General features: G+C 46.9%; 1 protein-coding gene across 1 annotated transcript in view; it reads right to left on the bottom strand.

Moving 5' to 3' along the window:
- Positions 1 to 1,038: 1,038 nt before the first annotated feature.
- Positions 1,039 to 21,336, bottom strand: part of LOC149444095 (myotubularin-related protein 13-like) — a 355,643-nt gene continuing 335,345 nt past the window's right edge. The window contains exons 9-13 of the mRNA XM_089654946.1: positions 16,318 to 16,431; positions 16,158 to 16,235; positions 14,587 to 14,700; positions 13,272 to 13,400; positions 1,039 to 1,182 (exon numbers count right to left, since the gene is read on the bottom strand). Of these exons, the coding sequence (XP_089511072.1) occupies positions 1,039 to 1,182; positions 13,272 to 13,400; positions 14,587 to 14,700; positions 16,158 to 16,235; positions 16,318 to 16,431 (579 nt within the window). The remainder of the gene's footprint in view (positions 1,183 to 13,271; positions 13,401 to 14,586; positions 14,701 to 16,157; positions 16,236 to 16,317; positions 16,432 to 21,336) is intronic.

Here is a 21,336-nt window from a genome sequence, read left to right as displayed (position 1 = left end):
TTAAAGTATGGTGTACCGGGAAAACACTGCATGCAGTTTTCATGATGAAAAAAGGCTCTGGACAGCATCTGGAAATGGAAGAGTTAAAACGCTTATAAATGCGGTTAGCCGCGTTTACAAGCACTTGGCGTTTGAAATGCTGATAAAATCTACTCCTGAAAGTTTGGAGCGCTCAAAAAAACAACTGTAAACTCAACTGCCTGTAAACAATGGTAAACGACATAGTGTACACAGACACATAGGAAAACATTGTGGAGAGTTCAGGGGCTGCTGATAAAAAAAAAAAACGCAGAAAAGCTCCTAAACGTGAGATTATCAGCTGCAGTGTACATGGAGCCTAAGGTGACCTGCAAGCCCCTGGTCAGCCTTACTGACTACCAGTGCTGAGACCTAGAGACTTGTAGGGCAGCACAGTGGCTAAATGGTTAGCACTTCCACCTGGCAGTACTCGGGTCATTGGTTCAAATCCCGACCACGGCACCACCTGCCTGGAGTTTGCATGTTCTCCCTTTGCCTGCGTGGGTTTCCTCCGGGTACTCAGGTTTCCTCCCACACTCCAAAGACATGCTGGTAGGTGAATTGGCTCCTGTCTTAATTGGCCCTAGTATGTGTATGTATGGATGTGAATTAGGGACCTTAGATTGTACGCCCCTTGAGGGTTAGGGACTGATGTGAATGTACTGTATATGTAAAAGCGCTATGTAAATTGATGGCGCTATACAAGTACCTGAAATAAATATGTATCTCCTAGATTGTAAGCTCGAAAGAGCAGGGCCCTCGATCCCCTCATGTTTTGCATTGTATTGGTATTGTTCTGTCACATGTTCTGTCCCCCTTTGTAATGTACAGCGCTGAGCGAACTATCGGCGCTTTATAAATACTGTATAATAATAATAATAGTTAATGGCTGTCCCATTGTGTGCCTAGTGGAGGATCGTTTGAGTTCTTCCCTGGTTGGTTGCTTTCTGTTACTCTGTTTTGCAAAGTCTTTTTTTTAACCAATGAATCAATGGAGTAAAGTATCACAATCGGCAATAGCTAATACAGTCCACAAAGACAACATGAAGGGACACATCTCACGTTTTTAAAGAGTTGTTCAGCAAGCTCCTTGATGCGTCTGAGTGTTTCCTGGGGGCTGTAGTGTTCTTCATCTTTAATTCTTTCCACTTCAAAGGACACCAGCTGTATGAAGAGAATTCAATCCCTTGATTACTTTTTACTGATCATAGCAAAGTATAACAAACAGCAAAACATAGCAAGAACATCGTCAGTTGCACTGTACTAAGGATTAAACAGCAGAATATATACTAATAACATAACTCAGTAACATATAAAGAGAGGAAGGGATATAATACACAAAGTGCCAACATCCCTAACGAATACAAGGGTGGGAAAAGTCCTCTTTTTTGGTGGGACTTTAATGGCACAATTTACTTGTATGATAAATTTCAACAATTCAAAAGAGATTTTTTATAAAAAAAATGTATAGTTACAATCTTCAAAAATAAATATAAAGCTACAATACATATTGCGGCGGTGTCACCAGAGACGGTATTGCAAATCTAATCATGGATCATGCATGGTTCGCACTTGACGCGTTTCGGGATCAACAAAAATCTCTTCTTTGGAAGTGCTCAAGAAGGCGTGACATATGATTCCATGTGAGATACAAACCATTAGGAAATAATAAGAACAAATTGTGATGTGAACACAGCCACGGATTTCTCATATATCTCAGGCAAAAATGATGAAACAAAAATTAATAAAGAAAAAACTGAGACCAGTGGATGAAAAATGCCGCCCAAACGCCTCCTGAAGGGGCCCCACCCAAATGCACCTTCAACAAGATAACCTGCTGATTGGTACTGATAGGGCAGTGTATGGGTGCGAAGCGATGACCACAAGGAATTTGCATGAGAAAGTGTTGATGACCTGATAAAAATCAGGATTGAGATGTGAAAGACAGCCCAATATGGGGCAATATACCAGGTCCATCCAAAGAACCATGCTTGATGGCTGTGAGCAACTCAGTAACATACTCAAATCGGCAGCTGAATGTTACCGAGTTCTGACAACATACAACATCCATGATTTTATATCACTACCAAAGTCCACACAAACAGACCTCATAGTTTCACAAACCCTGATGAAGGAGGTGTCGTGTGGCCCCTGAATGGATCTTATACCTAGTTTTTGCTTGGAATAAAACCTTACTTCAGGCTCTAATAATTCAGTGTGGTGCTTCAATTTCAGATTTAAATATCGTATATTGCCTTCAAAAAGCTAGCACCTGCGGCTATCAGAATACTCGAACAGTGCCTGCATCCGATTGGCTGTAGTCACTGTTCTGCCTACAATCTGCCACCTGGCTCCATCAGTCTTCAGATTGAAGGTTGCCACGCCGGGTGTTGCCACCAGGGCCACTCATGGATGGTCATGTACCTGCCCGGAGGCTGAGGTGAAGAGAGGGCTCCCCTTATGGCAATGAAGGTGGTAACAGAAGGTGCAGTGCCCAAAGAAGCACAGGTTGCCAACGGTATAGATGCCTGGTGATGCAAGAAGAGATGATACCCATGGATGGACCCGATACAAGAGGGGGTTCTCCAGAGGACTGGCGGATCCAGGTGGATGGGCAAAGCAGGAAGCGAAGTCAGAAGCCAGAGCCAGGGTCAAACACAGAACATCAATCAGGAGAAAAGGCAGGAGCGAGGTCAGGATCAAGCCGGGGTCACACTGGTAATCGATCAGGAGTAGGCAGGAGCAGATCAGAGGGACAAACCAAGGTAGAGAGCCAGGAGAGGAGCCAAAGAAGGTCACACACTGGTCAGGAATAGGCAGGAGCAGATCCGAGGGACAAACCAAGGTAGAGAGCCAGGAGAGGAGCCAAAGAAGGTCACACACTGGTAATCGATCAGCAGTAGGCAGGAGCAGACCCCAGGGACAAACCAAGGTAGAGAGCCAGGAGAGGAGCCAAAGAAGGTCACACACTGGTAATCAATCAGGAGTAGGCAGGAGCAGATCTGAGGGACAAACCAAAGTAGAGAGCCAGGAGAGGAGCCAAAGAAGGTCACACACTGGTCAGGAGTAGGCAGGAGCAGATCCGATAGACAAACCAAGGTAGAGAGCCAGGAGAGGAGCCAAAGAAGGTCACACACTGGTAATCGATCAGCAGTAGGCAGGAGCAGACCCCAGGGACAAACCAAGGTAGAGAGCCAGGAGAGGAGCCAAAGAAGGTCACACACTGGTAATCAATCAGGAGTAGGCAGGAGCAGATCTGAGGGACAAACCAAGGTAGAGAGCCAGGAGAGGAGCCAAAGAAGGTCACACACTGGTCAGGAGTAGGCAGGAGCAGATCCGAGAGACAAACCAAGGTAGAGAGCCAGGAGAGGAGCCAAAGAAGGTCACACACTGGTAATCGATCAGCAGTAGGCAGGAGCAGACCCCAGGGACAAACCAAGGTAGAGAGCCAGGAGAGGAGCCAAAGAAGGTCACACACTGGTAATCAATCAGGAGCAGGCAGGAGCAGATCTGAGGGATAAACCAAGGTAGAGAGCCAGGAGAGGAGCCAAAGAAGGTCACACACTGGTAATCGATCAGGAGTAGGCAGGAGCAGATCCCAGGGACAAACCGAGGTAGAGAGCCAGGAGAGGAGCCAAAGAAGGTCACACACTGGTAATCAATCAGGAGTAGGCAGGAGCAGATCTGAGGGACAAACCAAGGTAGAGAGCCAGGAGAGGAGCCAAAGAAGGTCACACACTGGTAATCGATCAGCAGTAGGCAGGAGCAGACCCCAGGGACAAACCAAGGTAGAGAGCCAGGAGAGGAGCCAAAGAAGGTCACACACTGGTAATCAATCAGGAGTAGGCAGGAGCAGATCTGAGGGACAAACCAAAGTAGAGAGCCAGGAGAGGAGCCAAAGAAGGTCACACACTGGTCAGGAGTAGGCAGGAGCAGATCCGAGAGACAAACCAAGGTAGAGAGCCAGGAGAGGAGCCAAAGAAGGTCACACACTGGTAATCGATCAGCAGTAGGCAGGAGCAGACCCCAGGGACAAACCAAGGTAGAGAGCCAGGAGAGGAGCCAAAGAAGGTCACACACTGGTAATCAATCAGGAGTAGGCAGGAGCAGATCTGAGGGACAAACCAAGGTAGAGAGCCAGGAGAGGAGCCAAAGAAGGTCACACACTGGTAATCGATCAGGAGTAGGCAGGAGCAGATCCCAGGGACAAACCGAGGTAGAGAGCCAGGAGAGGAGCCAAAGAAGGTCACACACTGGTAATCGATCAGGAGTAGGCAGGAGCAGATCCCAGGGACAAACCGAGGTAGAGAGCCAGGAGAGGAGCCAAAGAAGGTCACACACTGGTAATCGATCAGGAGTAGGCAGGAGCAGATCCCAGGGACAAACCGAGGTAGAGAGCCAGGAGAGGAGCCAAAGAAGGTCACACACTGGTAATCGATCAGGAGTAGGCAGGAGCAGATCCCAGGGACAAACCGAGGTAGAGAGCCAGGAGAGGAGCCAAAGAAGGTCACACACTGGTAATTGATCAGGAGTAGGCAGGAGCAGATCCCAGGGACAAACCGAGGTAGAGAGCCAGGAGAGGAGCCAAAGAAGGTCACACACTGGTAATCAATCAGGAGCAGGCAGGAGCAGATCTGAGGGACAAACCAAGGTAGAGAGCCAGGAGAGGAGCCAAAGAAGGTCACACACTGGTAATCGATCAGGAGTAGGCAGGAGCAGATCCCAGGGACAAACCGAGGTAGAGAGCCAGGAGAGGAGCCAAAGAAGGTCACACACTGGTAATCGATCAGGAGTAGGCAGGAGCAGATCCCAGGGACAAACCGAGGTAGAGAGCCAGGAGAGGAGCCAAAGAAGGTCACACACTGGTAATCGATCAGGAGTAGGCAGGAGCAGATCCCAGGGACAAACCGAGGTAGAGAGCCAGGAGAGGAGCCAAAGAAGGTCACACACTGGTAATCGATCAGGAGTAGGCAGGAGCAGATCCCAGGGACAAACCGAGGTAGAGAGCCAGGAGAGGAGCCAAAGAAGGTCACACACTGGTAATTGATCAGGAGTAGGCAGGAGCAGATCCCAGGGACAAACCGAGGTAGAGAGCCAGGAGAGGAGCCAAAGAAGGTCACACACTGGTAATCGATCAGGAGTAGGCAGGAGCAGATCCCAGGGACAAACCGAGGTAGAGAGCCAGGAGAGGAGCCAAAGAAGGTCACACACTGGTAATCGATCAGGAGTAGGCAGGAGCAGATCCCAGGGACAAACCGAGGTAGAGAGCCAGGACAGGAGCCAAAGAAGGTCACACACTGGTAATCAATCAGGAGCAGGCAGGAGCAGATCTGAGGGACAAACCAAGGTAGAGAGCCAGGAGAGGAGCCAAAGAAGGTCACACACTGGTAATCGATCAGGAGTAGGCAGAAGCAGATCCCAGGGACAAACCGAGGTAGAGAGCCAGGACAGGAGCCATAGCAGGGCAAGGTCAAGACAGATAATCAGCAGGTGAATACGCACAAGAACACAGGAACAGGAAGGTGATGATAATCCAGCAATTATTGTGAGGAGCTGCAGTCCTTATAAAGGCCACTGAGTGCCAGCAAATATCGCACCCTGCGTGCGCCGGTGCACTTTCACGAACATGGATGCGCGATTACGTGCCGTGTGCCTATGCGCATATTTTTGCACGAATTAGCACAGCCATATTGGGCATTGGCGCATTTGCCAGGGCTTCCTCGTTTCTTTCCCTGACATGGATTAAATTTCCTTCAATTCACCGGGAAACTGATGAAATCCAATCAGTATATGGCCAGTTTAAAGTGGTTCTAAAGTCTAAAGGTTTTTACCTTAATACATTCTCCGCGATGTATGAAAAACACCCAACTAGCTGTCTTAGCTCCCCCATCCCTAACGCTTACCTGGCACCCCTCCAGCGTTGCTTTAATTCCTGGTCTCACAGAAGACACTCAGGACACCAGGGGCCATAGGCTCATGCTGCTGTCAGTCAAACACTGTGCTTCCTGGCACTGTGTGTGTCTATAGGGGCACACAGTCCTCCTCGGCACCCAGATTGCTCAGGAGATGCCCAGTGCAGGGAGAAGCTGATAGCACCAGTGGAGGGCTGCCAGAAGAGCAGAAGAGGGTGTTTTCTGTGCAATATTGTTGCATAGAGCAGGTACATATAACCTCTTTTTATTAATAAAAAAACACTTTAATACAACTTAAACAAATGAGCTAAAATACTGACTCCTGATAAGTAGAAGTTCTCAACACCTGATGCAAAAATATATCAGGCGCTAAATAAAACATTAAACACATTTGATGCTAATGAATTCTATTTTGCACCAAAAACATCTTTTTTCCCCCATGCTTTAATAAGCTATGCAAAGTGATAACAGAGAACTGAAACAATTGGATCCCAACCTTCGCAGCGCTCTAATCTATTTATTTTCTTGCGTGTTTTTTACAGTCTATAAACACAATGTGGCATCAATGTGGCATCAAACTGAAGACATCAGTTGCTCCAGGCGCAGCATTCCACAGTTGCGTCTATTCCCCCCCCCCCCCCCGTAATAGAAAAGGTTCAGCTCTCACAAGCGACTGTGAGGTCTGCTCTATATGAGCCGGAGCCTGAAACCAATTAGTAACAATTAAACATGAAAGAGTCTAATGGAAATGAGTTTTATTTAGGAACGGTAGATTGAGACCCAAGGACAACATCTGAAGCCCAGTGTGGTTTTCCCAAAGCCCAGAATAAACAACGGCAGCGCCTTTTGCAACATAAAAGTGATTCTTCTGTTTCAGAATGAACAACTACTCCCACCTTCCAATTCCGTTTTATGGGAGATAGAAGATGGTGAAATATTGGCAGGAGATAACTTATCATATACAGGAGATTTGGGGGACATCTATCCAGAAGGATCCATGGGTGTGTCTTTTCTATAAAACCGAGTTGTCGGTAAAACAATATAAAAACTGTTTATTATATCATCTGATTGGTGCGGCAAAGGGCTTAATTCCTAGGTTTTAGAAGGCCCAGGATCCACCGACAATGAGGGATTGGATAGATAGAGTAGAATATGTTAGTAGGATGGAGGAACTTTGTTACATGGAGAAAGATGAAATGGAAAAGTTTAGAAAGATTTGGGGTAATTCAGTTTATAACTTCAGAAAAATACTTAACCGCTTCCTGCCGGCGCCTCCCAGCCCTTTAAGAGTTTCAGATGCCGGGAGGCGGGGCGGTTGGGGCGTGGTTTAGGGATCATGTGACCGCCGTGACACGTCATCACAGCGGTCACATGATCGGGAAAGGTCCCGATCGAAAGAGCGGACCGGCACCTTTCCGTGAGTACCACACGTGTGCTGGGAGAGCGCAGGGCGCGCGCTCTCAGCACATATGTTTTTTGTTACATGAACGCAAATGTGTGGCCGCTCGGCGTCTAGGCCCAAAGGGGTTAAAAATGAAAGGTCCCCTGATAGTAGTACCAGAGAATTTAAATGGTTAAAGAGATCTATCTATTTGACTAGATTAATAGGAGGGAAAGAGAGGATAAGATGAGACTGGACAGGGGTGTGTTGGGGCGGGTATGGGGATAAAGTATATATGTGTAATGTAAAAAGATTTATGATGGTTTTTTAAGGTATTTTTATTTTAAAAGAAAATTTAATAAAATATATAATGGAAAAAAAAAAATAAAAGATGAAGAAATGTTAGATTAGATAGATTTTCCTGTGTGCAAGTTAAGGTCATTTAGCCCTCATGCACACGGGACGTTTTGAGAACACTGGTAACGTTAGCTGTGTAAAGTCACATTAAAAACTGGAGTTTTTCAGCTTTTTTTTTAGCATTTTTGCATTAGCGTTTTCCTGCGTTTGGTAGCAATTTGGTTTTTTACTACAAAAAAAATATTTTCTGGGTCAAAAAAAGTCCAAAAATGCCGATTTGCTGTGTTGTACCGCGTTTTTCAGCATTAGAATATTTTTACAGCTACAAAACTCCGCTAGAGACCCACTAGTCCTGGGTTCTTCTTCCAGCCAAAAAACACTGATTCCAGTCTATGTGTGTATGGACACATAGGATAACATGCTGGGGGGTTTACTGGCTGTAGAAAAAAAATGTCAAAAGCCAAAAACAGGCGCTGTAAAAATGTCCCGTGTGTATGAGGACTTAATGGCTGGTCAAATACTGGATTCTTAGATGTACACACCAAAATTCCCTCTCATCTCATTCAATGTCAGAGTCATTACAAAGCCATAGGATGGTGTCACGCTTCTTCAGTGTGATCCCCATTGTGTAGGATAGACAAATAATTGGGGAGAAAAGTACAATAAACCCCAAAAAGTGTAAGTTAACCTTCATTGTCCAAATATCTCCCTATTCCATTCTTTATCCAATGACTCGTATATATCAGACCTCCTCCAGTTGCAAATGATGAAGGATCTCCATTTCCAAATGCAGCTGCTGGGGGGGCCGATCCAGAAAAAATGCTCTCCCCTTCATTTTGCAGGATGGGTTGAATAGCCCATAATTCTAAGTGGCCACTATGGGCCAATCGAAATGAAGTGGTAGATGTAAAAATTGATCCATTTTGTTCTTTGAAAAAACACGACTGAACTGATGATGAAAAAAAAACGTAACGCCCCGTAGTGATTGACAGCTCAGCAGTAACTGATCAGGCTGATTTTTGGATTCAAGCAGCTCAAATTGACTGCAGTATCATGCCCTACAGGTAAACTATAGTTTATTTTTTTCTGTAGATACACAGATATTACCATAGCATTGACTGAAACCAGCCTCGGTTCTCCGGGGACTCTCACTCCTGATCGTCTCATTTACTGAAAGCAACTTCTGATGTAGTTAACATATTTCCTTGACTGTATTACATACACTGATATGCAGATACCAGGTGGTATCAAAAAGTTTCAGGACTAGTTTTGCAACACTCCAACAGATGACAGCACAAAGCTGCATGCGCAGTCACAGGGAGCACCGACCTTCATAAGTCAGTGTGCCAAAAGACATCGTCCTGTGTACATCGGGAGCTGTGCATTTGGTGCTATTCTGACCACGTGCTTTACCACATCTGCGCTTTCATTTTAAAGTGGTTGTAAAGGCTGAAGGATTTTTACCTTCATGCATTCTATGCCTAAAGGTAAAAAAACCTTCTCTGTTCAGCATCCCCCCATCAGCTCCTTTTCGATCCAGCAATGTGCACTGGAGTCTCAGCTATCCCAGGACTTCTTCTCATTGGCCCCCGCTGCTGTCAATCATAGCCAGTCAGCCAATCAGGAGGGGGGGGCTGGGCAGAGCCGCAGCTGTGTGTGTGAATGGACACGCAGAGCTGCAGCTTAGGAGCAGGCCTGCTTGGGTGCCCCCATAGCAAGCTGTTTGCTACAGGGGCACCAGACAGGAAGGAGGGGCCAGGAGCGTCGGCAGGTGAACTGAGAAGAGGAGGGTCGGGGCTGCTCTGTACAAAACCACTGCACAGAGAAGGTAAGTATAGTGAGTATAGACATTTTTTTACAAGCACATTTGTAAAGGTTGTAACGGAACCGGAGCCCGACTGCACTAGGGTATTTCCGTTAGACTCCCGCTTCCCTGTCCGAACACTATCCACGGACCCCACCGCTGACCATACAAGACTAGAGAACACCAGACTTGAAGGAAACCAGGCAATAGACTGCTTTATTTTAACACAGATACAAGATATATACATTCAAAGGAACAACCCACCTCCCAGCATAAGGACACAGTGTGGGGCAAACCAAATCTAGCAACAAGAGACATCAGCAGACACCCCCCACCAAGCCAATACACAAACACATACATCCCATAATAGTTTGCTCCCAAGCAAGACACACAATAGAACAATGGGATGCACCACATGCCATTAAAAAAAAATGAACAACCCCCCAAACCACCTATACATGTCTACACAATATCAGGACATTCCACCCTGTACCCCTAACATGTACAGGGTGACTTACACATAATAGGGATATGGAGAGCTGAGACAGGGGTCTCCCCACCCCTCCAAAGGGGGCTCTGTTCCATGGGTACCCCACCCAAAGTGACTCCCGTCACAAAGGTAATAACAACATGGGATGCTTTAATTCAGGTGTTCGTAATCAGTATCCCCTATAAAACGTTTTCATCACCTCAATATTACAGGAAGCAGGTTCATAGCACTGTGAAAGTGATGAAGGTGTATAACCAACAAACTGCGCTGAATGTATAAATAAGTGATACTTATCACCACTGAATAACGTCTGCGTATAACCACTACGCTGCCACTTTATAAAATAAACAAATAATCAAGACAAAAAACGCTTTAGGAAGTATTCAATATTTTTCTCTTACATGGTGATTTGAGTTTGGAGTATTAGGAGGAGGAATTTGTACACTGGAGTTCAGGAGCGCCTGTCCTGGGATTCTCATTTTCCAAGATATAAGGAGAATAAAACATCATAGTGGTCCGATTCATCTCTTGGAAAATCGACTATTAAAGCCTAGTGTGCCAACCATGAGAGTGGGAGGAAACAATCTTTGGTGAGCGCACACCTGAGAGGGGAGCACAGCACATACCGTATTTGCCGGCGTATAAGACGACCCCCTACTTTTCCTGTTAAAATATAGGGTTTGAGCTATACTCGCCGTATAAGACTACCCCTCTTCCAACGCGCCCCATCATTGGTGTCAGTGGGGAGGAGGAATAGTGCCCCATCATTGGTATCAGTGGGGAGAAAAGTGCCCCATCATTGGTGTCAGTGGGGGAGGAATAGTGCCCCATCGTTGGTGTCAGTGGGGAGGAGGAATAGTGCCCCATCGTTGGTGTCAGTGGGGGAGGAACAGTGCCTCATCATTGGTGTCAGTGGGGGGAGGAATAGTGCCCCATCGTTGGTGTCAGTGGGGAGGAGGAATAGTGCCCCATCGTTGGTGTCAGTGGGGGAGGAACAGTACCTCATCGTTGGTGTCAGTGTGGAGGAGGAATAGTGCCCCATCGTTAGTGTCAGTGGGGGAGAGGAGCGGCTCCTCCTTCTTTCAGTTCGGCCGCTTGATTTTCGCGGGGCCGTTCGGCTCCGCCTACTCGCCGGTGATTGGTCGCCTGTGTGCCTTTCCAGTGCTGGCGCCCAATCACCGGTGAGGAGGCGGAGCCGAGCGGGCGGCGGGACCATCGAGCGGCCGAACTGAAAGAAGGAGCAGCCGCGCTTCCTGGACCGGATCGTCGTGGGACCGGGACCGGAGCCAGGTAAGGTACAGCAGCCCCTCTGCCCTCCCCTGTACTTGGTGTGCGTTGGAGGAGGAGGGGGGGCGGCGCCGCCCCTCGAATAAGTGCCGCCCTGACACCGGCTCGCCGTATACCGGCGTATAAGACGACCCCCGACTTTTCAAAAGATTTTCACGGGTTGAAAAGTCGTCTTATACGCCGGCAAATACGGTATATTTATGTATTTACTCATTCTGCACAAGTTTTTCTCACGGGGTGATCATCTTGTGGACGGATTATTTTGGACTTTTCTTTTTGAAATACAATTATTATAAATTTTTGTAATTTCAATAAGTATTCCTTTGTGTGGAAAATTTTATTCACAAAAAAAAATATTATTATTAAATATATCTAATATATTATTATTATACAGTATTTATATAGCGCCAAAAAGTTTGCTCAGCGCTGTACATTATAGTGGGGGACAGTACAGGAGACAATACAGTAACAATACAATACACGAGGGGTTCAAGGGCCCTGCTCCTTGGAGCTTACAATCTAGGAGGAAGGGGATAGTGGTACAGGAGGAAATGGCTGTGGGGGATGGAGTGGTAGGAGGAGTGGAGGAGATCGGCTGTTAGGTGAGGGCTGTGGGGGATGGAGTGGTAGGAAGAGTGGAGGAGATCGGCAATTAGCAGAGGGTGGGGTAGGCTTCCCTGAAGAGGTGGGTTTTCAGGGTGCGCCTAAATGTGAGGAGGGCAGATGACAGTCTGATGGATTGGGGTAGTGAGTTCCAGAGGATGAGGGAAGACCTGGAGAAGTCCTGGAGTCGGGCATGGGAGGAGGAGACCAGGGAAGTGGAGAGTAGGAGGTCTTGTGAGGAGCGAAGATTACGTGTTGGGTGGTGTTTGGATATCAGGTCGGTGAGTGTCACGATATAAGGTCAGGATCAGAGACCAGTTGCTATAGCAGTAAAAGGCTTACCTGAAACCAGCAGTATAGGTACACCAGCGGGTCACCCTGGGAATGACCCAGGCTCACCTGAGGTGTGGGGTCTAAGTATTAACCGGTATTCACCAGAGCTCCTAATGGTGGAGAGGGATTTGGCTGCGTGTTAATACCAGCTCGCAGATCTCAGGATCACCCCACCAGGGAATGAGCAGACTGGGAACCAATAGCGGATCAACAGGTTAGGGATCAGACGAAAGCAGACTCAGTCACAAGCCAAGGGTCGGTCACAAATGGTAGCAGATCAATCGTAGTACGTTAGGATGAGACGAAATCGTGGTCAGGAACAAGCCAAAGGTCAGTAGCGGAGGTGTAGACAGCAGCAGGAACAGTAGCGGGATATTGGCTGGAAAGGCACAATAATCTGGCAAGGAGGAAGTGCATGGACATGGCTTTTAAAAGGAAGTTCATGGGAGGAGCAAGGAGTTCAAGGTTCAAGAGTAATCAAGGCATAAGGCAGGATCATCCAAGAATTGTCAAGGGAGCTGTCCAGCATTCCAGATAGCTCAGTGAGAAGATACATTGCCTCTCACTGCAGAAGGACCAGGTTCGATCCCAGGCTCTGACAGTGAGGTTTGGAGCAGCGTTATGAATAGCTTTGTACGTCAATGTTAGTAGTTTGAATTTTATTCGTTGGGCAATCGGAAGCCAGTGGAGGGAATGACAGAGGGGGGTGGCGGATACGGAGCGGTTGGTAAGGTGGATGAGTCTGGCAGCTGAGTTCAGGATAGACTGAAGCAGGGATAGTCTGTGATGAGGTAGGCCGGTGAGGAGGGAGTTACAATAGTCGAGTGGTGAGATAATAAGGGAGTGAACGAGTTGTTTAGTGGTGTCTGGGGTTAGGAACGAAGGTATTTTGGAGATGTTGCGGAGTTGGAGCCTGCATGAGTTTGCCAACGATTGGACATGGGGCTGGAAGGATAGGTTGGAGTCTAGAGTATATGTATATATATATTTTTTTTATTTTTATAGAGTTTTGGCACTGAAAATTGATGGATGCGCCTGAATACTTCCTAAAGTGTTTTTTTATCTTGAAGTTTCATAGCACTATACCTCATCGAAGAGATCGCAGGATCGGTACGGCGGGCCGCGCTCAGATACAAAGCCAGCAAACGCCATCCCATTCAGGATTTTAGTGAGGAAGTCGTTCTCTATCAAGCCACGCTGGCCCAGGAACGCAGCCTGTGGAGACAGATAAAAAGGTTCAGTACAGATCTCATCATTCATCCTGTTAGACAAAAGGCACGAGGCTTCCTGGATGTCAGCGGTGTCTGAGACACAATGCAGTGATATCTCCAAGATATTGGACAGTATCACTCATCTGAGCAGAACATCTCACCCTAATGCCGGCCATAGACAGTTCGAAAATCGGCCAATTTTTCGGAGGAAAAAAAAAAAAATTGGCCGATTTTCACAATGTTAGTGGGTTAATTGGTCGGCCGTTTTTCAGGTTTTTAGCACTTTGAGATTATCGGGCATGTTGGAAAATTTGTGGCCGATTTGGACAATGATGGGCAAATCGTCCGATCGTTTTAACGATAAAAAAAATCTGCTAGGGACAGAAGTTATGAGGTGAACTTTATGATTTAGTCGGCCGATTTTCGACCCGTCTATGGCCTGCTTAACACACATTAAAGGACTCCTTCCAGACTTGTGAATTTTAAGTGTATGTCAAGGAAAAAAAATCTTGTTTGTAGTTCTGCATAGAGTAGGGAAACCCTCTGTTAGGTTTGTACAGGATCCTCTCCTGTAATGAATTTGGTTACTCAGATTTCCCTGTACACTGTGAGCTTCTCTCAATGTGCATTAGAAGCTGCAGCCAGTCAGAGAGAGCTCCGCCTCATTTCATGGCTGGTGGACATTCAACATTATCTAGACGCTTTCCTACCCAGCCTTATTGTCCCTAGCCCCGTCCCTTTCAGTCAGTGGGTTTCAGTTTTTTCAGTCAAGAAGGCTCAGTATCACATGTGGGCATTCATTAGGATGGTCTCCATGCCAAGACTGACACCTACCCATCAAGGCCTTTTGAAATTTGCATTACTCCTCCCAATATCTGGCCTCCCTCCATTGCCTGGGGAAACACCGAGTCCTGGGCACCCTTCCCAGGGGCAGGGCTATGACATCCTACACATATGGTCTTTTGGGTTGGCTGCAGCTGGGTGTCATTTGATCCCTAAGTCTGAGGAGATCTTGTGGCAAAAAAGAGGTACTGCAGGAGACAGCTCTGTACTGAAAGTGTGTAGCAACCTGACCTGCGTTTTTTTTTTTAACCAGCGTCTAGGGACATGCATTCTCATGCATCTTATTCTTGCCCATTTGCAAAGGTTGCAATAAACAAATAAGAAATAAACAGCGGACGTCACATTACCTTGTGGAAGTGGATGACTGGTTCTGAATGTATCCTGATAAGCTGAAGGCAGGAGCGATATCCCTGAAATATCTGAGCGAATAAACGCAGGAAGATGCCGCGCACTTCTTTATCCTGCAGGAGCACGGAGGGAGGGAAAGGAGACGCACATGAGTCTTTCACTTTGGAGCTTCACTGTACATGCTCTTCCCCATCTTTTGAAATTCTCTGCCCTGCTGGAGGACTCTGCTCCTTCCTATAAATTTCATCTCCAGAACTACTCTGCCCTGCTGAAGGACTCCGCTCCTTCCTATAATTCTCCTCTCCTGAAATTCTCTTCCCTGATGGAGAACTCTGCTCCTTCCTATAAATCTCCTCTCCTGAACTACTCTGCACTGCTGGAGGACTCCGCTCCTTCCTATAAATCTCCTCTCCTGAAATACTCTGCACTGCTGGAGGACTCCACTCCTTCCACTATTACTCTCCTCTCCAGAAATACTCTGCACTGCTGGAGGACTCTGCTCCGACCTAGGGGCGGACTGACCATTTGGAAACTCGGGCACTGACCAAGGGCCCAGGGTCAGTAGGGGGCCCCATGAGATGCCCCGGTACCTTTTTCATAGGCTTTTTTGAGTTTGGGCAAGGACACAGGGGCCCCATGATCCCCTATTGCCCGGGGCCCCTTGAGTTGTCAGTCCGCCCCTGCTCCGACCTCTATAAATCTCCTCTCCTGAAATACTCTGCACTGCTGGATGACTCTGCTCTTTCCGCTATCTAACTCTTCATTGAAATACTCTGCTCTGCTGGAGGACTCCGCTCCTTCCTCTAGAACTCTCCTCTCCTGAAATATTCTGCACTGCTGGAGGATTCTACTCCTTCCTCTGTAATTATCCTCTCCTGAAATACTCTGCGCTGCTGGAGGACTCCGCTCCTTCTTCTATAACTCTCCTCTTCTGAAATACTTTGCGCTGCTGGAGGACTCTGCTTTTCCCTCTATAACTCTCCTCTCCTGAAATACTCTGCACTGCTGGAGGACTCCGCTCCTTCCTCTATAACTCTCCTCTCCTGAAATACTCTGCGCTGCTGGAGGACTCCGCTCCTTCCGCTATAACTCTCCTCTCCTGAAATACTCTGCGCTGCTGGAGGACTCCGCTCCTTCCTCTATAACTCTCCTCTTCTGAAATACTTTGCGCTGCTGGAGGACTCCGCTCCTCCCTCTGTAATTCTCCTCTCCTGAAATACTCTGCACTGCTGGAGGACTCCGTTCCTTCCTCTATAACTCTCCTCTCCTGAAATACTCTGCCCTGCTGGAGGACTCCGCTCCTTCTTCTATTACCCTCCTCTCCTGAAATACTCTGCGCTGGTGGAGGACTCCGCTCCTTCTTCTATTACCCTCCTCTCCTGAAATACTCTGCACTGCTAGGGGAATTGTTCTGTCTTTCCTCTTCTCCTATTTATCGTGTTGCTGTCACAAGCACTCCCATTTTCACACAATCACACATATGGACAGATCACTACCTCCAGTAAGATGAGAATACTACTGTGCTAAAACTGCATCAAAATTGCATTTGGGGATCCATCAGCCAACTTACCAGCATTTTTACATGAGACAAAGATGTGCGCAGAGGAGGAAAGGCATAATCTGCAACATCTAGGTCCGGATGCAGAACCTGGGAATGAGAGGAGCCATCAGTGGCCAAAAAGCAGGATGAATCCAACTGTACATGAATCTTCCTGTTAGGCAGAACTTACAATGGAGAGGGCAGACTGGATCTGCTGGAAGAGGGGCTCTGGCAACACGGAGAGGTGGATGCATTCCGGAATTTTGATTGTACCTCCATCCAGGTCTGCTATAATCACATCGAGCTACAAGAAAGCAAAAATGATAACAACAAGATAAAGTACAACTCACCCAAAAGCTGCAAATGAAACCTTGAAGGATACATTGTCTAGCTGCCAGAGTCATCAGATGTTTAGCCAAGTATTGGCAAGTTGTTGCCATAATTCTGAACACCAACTATTAAACCATGTCACCCAAAAAGTCATCTTCGTTCCTTCCAAGACTTCCTGCTCTCTCAGCACCTCCACCTATGCTCACCTCCAGGACTGCCTTTCCAATCCTCTGGAACTCCCTACCTCAATCTGTCTTTAGGCCATCCCCAAAGACGTATCTCGTAAGGGAAGGACAGCAGAGGGTTCAAACTTTTAAACATTTCTTTTATTTACTACACTTAGATTGTGCCCTCCGCTGTCTATATCTATCGTTTCACATTACATTTTAGGCTCTCAAGAGGTGCTGCACAATGGTGTTCCTGAACCAGTCAAAGTCAAGTCCTGACTTGAAAATGAAGAACTTATATGTTCTTGTTGCTGAGTTCCCTGTGTTGCATAGGTCGAACTACTCTCCCGCGCCATTACCCTTTGCTGTATCATCCATTAAAGGGAAGCCTATCCTGCCTCTACCCAAAAACACTGAACTTGTATCCAAAGAACCCCCAGTGGGACTTTAATGGAGCAAAAGGATCATACATATATTGAAAAACACATTTGGTTAAAATAGATTTTTATCAACTTTAACCAAATGTCTTGGGTACATGCATTCAAAGAGGGATGAGACGTCAGATACTCAACCCTTTTGGTTAAAAAACTGAACTTTTACTTTCTCCACCAACTCATCCCCACACAAATATTACTTTTAGTATTACTTGCTCCTCCCTTTTAGATTCTTCTCACTAGCTCAGCAAGACCAGTGGAAAAATCTGTCAAAATGGCAGCCAAGCACCACCAAGATAGAGCAGGCCAAATCTAAGGCCCATTATTATTATACAGGATTTATATAGCGCCAACAGTTTGCTCAGCGCTTTACAATATAACGGGAGACAATACAGCAACAATACAGTTCAATACAAGAGGGATAGGAGGGCCCTGATCCTGGGAGCTTACAATCTAAGAGGGAGGGGCTAGTGGTACAAAAGGTAATAACTGTGGGGGATGGACTGATAGGAGGAGTAGAAGATTCCATTGTTAGCTGAGGGCAGGATAGGTTTTCAGAGATCGCCTAAAGTGAGCAGAGTAAGCGATAGTCTGAAAAATTGGGGGTAGAGAGTTCCAGAGGATGGGGGAAGCTCTGGAGAAGTCCTGGAGACGAGCATGAGGGGAGGAGACAAGGGAGCTAGAGAGCAGGAGGTCGTGCGAGGAGCGTAGAGTACGGTTTGGGTGATATTTGGAGACAAGATCGGTGATGTAATTTGGGGCATATTTATATATGGCTTTATATGTTATTGTTAATGTTTTGAATTTTATCCGTTGGGCAATGGGAAGCCAGTGGAGGGATTGGCAGAGAGGGGTGGAGAACACTGAGTGGAGGCCAGTGGAGGGAATGGCAGAGAGGGATGGAGGACACTGAGTGGAAGCCAATGGCGGGATTGGCAGAGAGGGGTGGAGGAGTGGAGGCCAGTGGAGGGATTGGCAGAGAGGGGTGGAGGACACTGAGTGGAGGCCAGTGGAGGGATTGGCAGAGAGGGATGGAGGACACTGAGTGGAGGCCAGTGGAGGGATTGGCAGAGAGGGATGGAGGACACTGAGTGGAGGCCAGTGGAGGGAATGGCAGAGAGGGATGGAGGACACTGAGTGGAAGCCAATGGCGGGATTGGCAGAGAGGGGTGGAGGAGTGGAGGCCAGTGGAGGGATTGGCAGAGAGGGGTGGAGGACACTGAGTGGAAGCCAATGGCGGGATTGGCAGAGAGGGATGGAGGACATTGAGTGGAAGCCAATGGCGGGATTGGCAGAGAGGGGTGGAGGAGTGGAGGCCAGTGGAGGGATTGGCAGAGAGGGGTGGAGGACACTGAGTGGAAGCCAATGGAGGGATAGGCAGAGAGGGGTGGAGGAGTGGAGGTCAGTGGAGGGATTGGCAGAGAGGGGTGGCAGATACAGAACGGTTAGTAAGGTGGATGAGTCTGGCAGCAGCATTCATGATAGACTGAAGAGGGGATAGCCTGCGATGAGGTAGGCCAATGAGGAGGGAGTTGCAATAATCAAGGTGAGAGATAACCAGGGAGGGAATAAGTTAGTAGTTTCCGAGGTTAAGAACGGGCGTTAAAGAATGCTGCTCCAGCCAACCTCTCCAAGACCACAAAGAACCTGACGTGGAAGCCATATTGATACGTCCTTGCTTCACAATTCTCAGATGAATGTACGTTTTTGCCTTGGAATTTCCCATTAAAAAAGCAAATTCTTTCAATTAAAGAAAAAAAAAATCTAAACATTAATGTCACATGCAATCAATTGGATTAAAACATCTGGAAACATTTCTGGACTTTCTGTCTGCTCTCTTTCTAATGGAGATGTCTCTGCAAAGAGAACTGACATATTCATTAAACATTAAAAATGAAGAGAAATTCTGGGAAGAGAAGGAAACATGAGATTAGTCATTAAAAATGACTAAGTAACAATAATGTATAGGAAAGCATGTAGTATGGAATGTAGTATGGAATGTAGTATGGTATGGAGATATATAATGTACAAAGCGTGAAGTGGAACTGTCAGAGCTCAGTTTAATACTCAACGTTGCTCAATAATTGGCTGCTTTGGGAAAATTGGGTGTTACTCCCCGGTCACACCGATCCCAACTTTGAAATCGTGCGAATTACAGTGAAGACGGATGACGTGCCAATTTGAAGTGCAAGATATCTGACACAAAAATTAAAAAAATTGGCGCTGGAGAGAAAAGGAAGAACTAAAAGTCCAAAACTGTAAGGGAGTTGTCCGTATTATACAGTTTTCCAATGAGGAGTATAGGGTAATCCGGAACAGAGGTCTGACGAAGAAGCTGACGCTTCGAAACACGCCGCCCTCTTGCGGCATTGCGCTCACGTGGTGACGTAATGTCCGCCCGGCCGCCATTTGCGTTCCAGCCTGGTTTCCATCACAGCCGTTGGACGCTACCAGCGTGGAACTGAGAGACCAGCCTTGGATCCTAGAAGATGTTCCACCCTCTCCACCAGCCTCCGGGACCTCTGAAGGACAACGTCCGTCCTGAGATACACGCCTTTTCTCCATTGTAATCTAGTGAGTTACCTTGCTCAATAAAATAACCTTTTAATACTGCACTTAGTTTGGCGCCCCTCTCTCCTTTTCTGATATCTGACACAGATGTCTATGCAAATCGCACCAAAAGTAGTGCATACACTACTTTAGAAATCGGTGCGGCTCCGACCAAGTCAGAACCGCCCCGATATGACCGCTGTAATTGCGTACAACAGGGTGCGACTTGCCATGTGATTTGCAAGTCGTATGGCGTGCGAATCACATGCCAAATTGCACTCGATGTGAGCGGTGTCTCAGGCCCCTTTCCGTTTGTCCATTTTTTCATTCTTGCGTTGACAGATGAAAAATGGAGATCAACGCATCTCTATGGAAAAACGGATGTAAACAGATGATCATCCATTTACATCCACATCTATTTTTTGGAACGGATCAAAGCCCCATGTTCTTTTAAAAAAAAAACCCGTAACAGACAAAAAACAGATGTAAAACAGATAAACGGTCCATTTTTGCATCCATTTCACACTGGTAGCAGATGGAAAAATTGATCAATTTTTCTCTTTGAAAAAACACGACTGAACTGATGATGAAAAAAAAAAACGGAACGCCTCGTAGTGATTGACAGCTCAGCAGTAACTGATCAGGCTGATTTTAGGATACAAGCAGCTCAATTTGACTGCAGTACCATGCCCTACAGGTAAACTATAGTTTATTTTTTTCTGCAGATACACAGATATTACCATAGCATTGACTGAAACCAGCCTCGGTTCTCTGGGGACTCTCACTCCTGATCGCCTCATTTACTGAAAGCAACTTCTGATGTAAAGTTAACATATTTCCTTGACTGTATTACATACACTGATTTGGAGATATGAGGAGGTATCAAAACGTTTCAGGACTAGTTTTGTAACACGCCAACAGATGGCAGCACAAAGCTGCACGCACAGTCACAGGGAGCACTGACCTTCATAAGTCAGTGTGCCAAAAGACATCGTCCTGTGTACATCGGGAGCTGTGCAATTGGTGCTATTCTGACCACGTGCTTTACCACATCTGCTATTTCATTTTAAAGTGGTTGTAAAGGCTGAAGGATTTTTACCTTCATGCATAAAGGTAAAAAGCCTTCTCTGTGCAGCATCCCCCCCAATACTCACCTAAGCCCCCTCTCGATCCAGCAATGTGCACTTGAGTCTCGGCTATCCCAGGACTCCTTCTCATTGGCTTCCGCTGCTGTCAATCACAGCAAGTGAGCCAATAAGAAGAGAGGGTGGAGCCAAGGCGTGGCTCCATATGGACACACGGCACAGAAGGTGCCCCCATAGCAAGCTGCTTGCTGTGGGGAGACCCGGCAGGAGGGAGGGGACAGGAGTGCCGGCGGGGCAACCGAGAAGAGGAGGATCTGGGCTGCTCTGTGTGAAACCACTACACAGAGCAGGTAAATAGAGACATGTTTTTTTTGTTTTGTTTTTTTAAATATGCCTTTAGAATCCCTTTAAAGCCAACAACCAACACGTTTTGGGATTTACATATATCTTCTTCAGGGCTTCTAATGCTGATGCATTATAAGTACAGGCGTACCTTAGTTTATGAACACCTCGGTTAACGCCATTTTCGGTTTACGAATGAAAATCCATTGAAAATAATACCTTGGTTTATGAATTTTTTTTCGCAATACGAAGCAAGTTTCCCCAGGATGCACTGCGCCTGGGAGGTTTATAGCGCCGGCCC

Source organism: Staurois parvus, unplaced genomic scaffold (genome assembly GCF_062004578.1).
Source record: "Staurois parvus isolate SC_StPar_1 unplaced genomic scaffold, SC_StPar_1.0 ptg000817l, whole genome shotgun sequence".
NCBI lineage: Eukaryota > Metazoa > Chordata > Amphibia > Anura > Ranidae > Staurois > Staurois parvus.
The sequence above is the reverse complement of the archived record's forward strand: the minus strand, read 5'-3'. Positions and strand labels throughout refer to the sequence as shown.